Raw genomic sequence first — 5,000 nt, forward strand, 5'->3', positions numbered from 1 at the left:
AGGAGGGGAGGAGGGGGAGGGAGGGAGGGAAGGAGGTGACTCGAGAGCGCTGTTCGATACTACACTCCAGCGTGCGTGTCCCCAGAGCGTCACGCGAGGCTCTGCGGCACCACCTGGCACCCGGCAGTCACCTGTACACCACCACACCTAGTACTACCAACGCCAAGCCTCCACACCCTCGCCCCGACACTCACCTGCATGTCCGGGTCCGCCTTGCTGCCGGGTTGCATGGACGCCGCCGAGGAGGGCCGCGCCTGGTCCCCGTGGCCCGTCGCGTCAGGGTGCACACCGCCGTTCGCCACACCGTTGCTTGAGGTGTAAGCGACCTGAGGGAGAGAAGCGGGAGGAGTCATCACAGGGACGGTGGGCTGTTGTTGAGGATACTAAGGAAAAAAAAAAAAAAAAACATGATGGTGGTGGTGGTGGTGGTGGTGACATGCAGTGTTTGAGTGGTGACTGCCGCCGTCAGCTTTCTCCAGCCGCAGCAATGCCGCCCCTCCCAGGCTTGCTGAGTCGCTGACAGGCTGATGACGATAGCATCATTCCCAACACAGATAATGATCCCCCTCCCTCTTTGGCCTGGGGTGCCCTGTGAGTCAGCCTGGCCAGCGTCCCGAGGCGCCGCCTGCTCCCCTCAACCTCACCCTCACCTGCCGTCTGACTCACCTGCTGGTCGTTCACCACGATGGTGACGGACTTGTTCTTCTCGTGGGTGGCTCGCTTGCCCTCACCCGTCACGCCGGGGCTGCGGGGCGCGGGCTTCTTGGCGGGACTGGCCTTGACGTGGGCTGCCTGCTGGGGTGTTGCCGCCACAGTGTCGCCACAAATGCTGCTGGTACTGCTGCTGCACTCGCCCACAGGTATGGTGGTGCTGACCCTGTGGTGGCCTGGCGACCTGCTTTGACCGTTGGCAGTGACGCCGCCGTTGACCACCACCACCACGCCTTTGTCGCCGCCGTCACCTTGCAAAAGAAACAAGAGCATCAATACCATGGCGCGGCGAGGCGGGGCAGCAGTGCCAGTATCATGTCACCTCAAGGCGGCGCGGGGCGGGGCGGCACTCACCTGGCGCTTCCTGGGGGAGATGGTTGCCCTTGCCTGAGGTCACGGAGATCTTGGCGGGGCTGCCTGGCGCTGACTGGTAGCTGACTGGCTCCTGCGTGCTGAGTCGTATTCTCTGGGGGCTAGACGAGGGTACTCTAGCGGGACTGACGGGAATTTTGTCCGTGCTGACGGTAGTTCTTTGCTGTCCCGCTGACGTCTTCCGAGGACTAGACACGGCTGACTGCGGGGCGGAGACTGAGTGGTGGTGGGTAGCGATGGCCGCCGCGGAGACCGGCCTGACGGGGACTTGTCTGGTGGGACTTGACGAGACCTGAACCATGGTGGCGGAGGCGGGCCTGGGGTTCCCCGACTCACTTCTGCGTGGCGTCGGGGGTTCACTAGGGATGCTGACTCTGGTGGTGGGCGCCGGGGGAGTCCCTGAGGCCGCGGCGTCACCAGGGCTGCCAGGAGTCGCCTCGCCAGGGCCCGGGGTGGGAGGGGCGAAGGACAGCGCCGTGAGAGACACAGTCCTCGGCGGGTCTTTCCTGGAGACCGAGGTGGAGGTGGAGGAGTCCTCGAGGGCGGAGAGGTGCGTGGAGGAGAGCGAGGAGGAAGCAGAGGAGGAGAGGCGAGGCGGGGGGAGGACACGAGGGGCAGCTCGTCCCCCTCATGGTGCAGCTGTCTTGGCCAGGCCCCTCGCGCTGCTGGGGAGAAGAGGCTGGTGTTACTGATGGGAGGGGGTGAAGGTGACGAGTATGTAAGTAAATAAGTACGTGACTGACTGACTGGCTAGCTTGTAAGCTTACTACTGACCGACTGACTGAATGACTGATTGACAAGCTGGCTTGCTGGCTAGTGAACAACTAGCTAACTTAGTGATTAACTAAGTAACAAGCCAACTAATGAATAAATGAAAGAGAAAGAATGAATTAAAGAAGGAAGGAAAGAACGAGCACGGAAGGAAGGAAAGAAGGAAGGAAGGAAATTTCAGAAGGAAAGAATAAACGAACGACCAAAAGGAAGAAGGAAAGGAAGCCATTTTCTTGACCACAAAATCAAAAATACATAATAAAACACACACACACACACACACACACACACACACACACACACACACACACACACAAGGGTGACGCCCGACACTTGGTCTCTTATGCACTCTGTCTGGACTTAACTCCCTCCCTCCCATTCTCCCCCCAACCTTCCCCAACCTCCCCCTCCTCCCACCACGCCTACACCACACCTTCACTTTGCCCACACAGGAAGGAAGAACCTCGCCAACGCCTTCGTCACGCACGTACACACACACACACACACACACACACACACGGAAAATCCTCATCCACACACAATGATAACACGAAGTTGACTTTTTTATATAATTATTTTTATTATCATCTTTTTCATGTTTTCTCACCTTCAAGAAAGACCTTTTTTTCTGCTCTCTCTCTCTCTCTCTCTCTCTCTCTCTCTCTCTCTCTCTCTCTCTCTCTCTCTCTCTCTCTCTCAGTGAAGTACATTTCGTTATTATTCTTTTTCTTTTATTGATTTATTTAGTTATTTGCCTTTCAATTTATCAATTTATGTACCTAGTCCTCTGATTCTTCTTTTTTTTTTCTCTCTTAGCACTCATTCATCAATTCACGACGCTTACTAATTTCGCATCCCACTCCTATTCCAATCCATTCCCAACACTCACTCCCTCCCTCTACCTTCTCTCTCTCTCTTGGTTCATGTCGCGCGGTTTCAATCCTCTCTGAAATTCTCGTTGTCTCTCTTTCTTCTTCCTCTGTTTTCCGTCTCTGCTTTGTCGTCTCACTTTCTTTATTTTCTTAGCTTTTAATTATTTACATTAACTTGTTTTTACTTTTTTTCTTTTTTTCATTCTCTCATACTCTATTTTTATTTCATTACATTTTTTTCCTTAATCTATCTTTTTTTTTTTTGTTTAGCTAGTTTTAGTTTCTTTACATTAATCCTTTATTTTTTTTTCATTCTCATATATTCTATTTTTTATTTATTTTTTTATTAATTCTACGTTCTTTTTTGTTTCTTTTATTCCATCATATTTCATTTTATTTTACTCTTTCCCTTTTCTATATATTTTTTTTCCATATTTTCTTTTCTTCCTTCCACGTTCTTTTCTTCAATTTTTCTATTTTTTTCCATACTATAATATTCTAATCCTATTATATTCTATCATTTCCCTATTTATCTATTTTTTTTTATATATATATTAATTTCTTCTGCGTTAACTTTTTACTGCCTTTTTTTATTCCATTCTATCCTATTCTACTTTATTATTTTTTATTATATTTTCTTCCCTCTTTTTACTTTCACTCTTTTCTCCAATATCGTACTTTATTCTACTTTACTAAACTATATATTGTGTTCATTCCTTCTACGTGAAATCTTTTGTTCTTTTCTTTTTTCTTTATTCTATTCTAATCTATTCTGTTCTATCATATCAACTATTCTATTTATTCGTTCTACATTCATTTTTTTTTCTTTCTTTTAGCTCTACTTCGTTTCCTCCTTTCAATTTACTACCATCATGTAATCATAAGACTGCCTTCCTGTCTCACGTGTCACATGAAGGACATTCTGCCTCCCTCCTCCCCTCCTTCGCTCCTTCTCTTTACTTTTCTTCCTTCCTTCCTTCCTTGCTTCCCTCCCTTCTTCAGTCACGTCTCTCTCTTTAACTTCCTGCCCACAAACCTACAGTCATCCATGCTTCCTTCTCCTCCTCATATTTTACTTCCTACGTCTTTCCTTTTCCTCCTTTCATTCCTACTTCCTTCCTTCTCCTCCTTTCATTCCTACGTCTTTCCTTCTCCTCCTTTCTTTCCTAATCCTTTCCTTCTCCATTCTTTCCAACCTTCTATTTTCTCCTCCTTTCTTTCCTACCTCCTATTCTCTTCTGCTTTCTTTCCCTTCCCTCTTCTACCTCCTTCCTTTTACTTTCATGCATCCTTCCCCATACGTCTTCCTACTTTTTTTTTCTATCGCCTTCCTTCCCTTTTGAGCTTTCTTCCTTGCCTTGTTCCCTACCTAACTGCTTTCTTCGTTGTCCCTGTACCTACTCGTACATGCATAACATACCCATCTACATGCTTCCTCCTTCCATCCTTCCACCTTTATCTACCTCTGTTCTCTCTCTCCTGTTTACCTCTCTTCCCTTACACATCACTAAAATATCCTAACTTGCAGACTAATATTCATCAACACAGCACTACCAACTGATTAACGTAAACAAGCCACTATCAATCAGTTGGTCTTCTAACACGTGTTTATCAGCTGATCTCTGTTGACATACTATCAGCTGATGCATGTAAACAAAACCACCATCTTCTAACACGTACTTATCAGCTGGTCACTGTTAACATACTCTAAGCTGATCTTTCAACTCAACACGGACAGTCAGTTGATCTCAGTTGACATCGCTTTCTCACTGTTGACACTACACCACCTGACATGCACGCAGCGGGAGTTGATGTTACCTTGCTATCTATGACCCGCTAACCAAGGGCTGGTTGAAACCAAGATATCATTCGGGTGGGGTGAGGGAAGACAAGAATAGCATAGTTAGCAAGGTATCTAAGTGAAAAGTTAAATAAATCTAAGTGAAAAGAAAATCTCAGAGGAAATTAAAAGAAATGTACGTGAAAAATAAAGAAGAAAAATGGAGAGAAGCAATGAATATATGTAAAAAAGGGAAAAGTATCAGAAATGGGAACTTGAGAAAGAAACTATATAAAAAACGAGAATAAGAGGAAACCAAGCTAAAAGCAGAAAACAAAGATGTTGACAGTATGGACGAGAGAGAGAGAGAGAGAGAGAGAGAGAGAGAGAGAGAGAGAGAGAGAGAGAGAGAGAGAGAGAGAGAGAGAGAGTTGACGAAGTATTGTTGCCGTGTCGTTTCTTAAGGTTTGAAAACATTCCATTGTGCTTTTTAA

General features: G+C 47.1%; 1 protein-coding gene across 9 annotated transcripts in view; it reads right to left on the reverse strand.

Moving 5' to 3' along the window:
• The window catches only part of LOC135110222 (sodium-dependent serotonin transporter-like), an 84,257-nt gene that overhangs the window by 18,315 nt on the left and 60,942 nt on the right, over positions 1–5,000 (reverse strand). For 7 of the 9 annotated variants that reach the window (XM_064022300.1, XM_064022299.1, XM_064022297.1 and 4 more), the window contains 3 exons: positions 1,066–1,748; positions 667–962; positions 195–326 (listed from right to left, as the gene is read on the reverse strand). In XM_064022300.1, the coding sequence (XP_063878370.1) occupies positions 195–326; positions 667–962; positions 1,066–1,384 (747 nt within the window). In that variant the 5' untranslated portion in view covers positions 1,385–1,748. The remainder of the gene's footprint in view (positions 1–194; positions 327–666; positions 963–1,065; positions 1,749–5,000) is intronic. The other 2 variants (XM_064022292.1, XM_064022295.1) reach the window with 1 other exon arrangement.

The sequence above is a fragment of the Scylla paramamosain genome, chromosome 20 (genome assembly GCF_035594125.1).
Source record: "Scylla paramamosain isolate STU-SP2022 chromosome 20, ASM3559412v1, whole genome shotgun sequence".
Classification (NCBI taxonomy): Eukaryota; Metazoa; Arthropoda; class Malacostraca; order Decapoda; family Portunidae; genus Scylla; species Scylla paramamosain.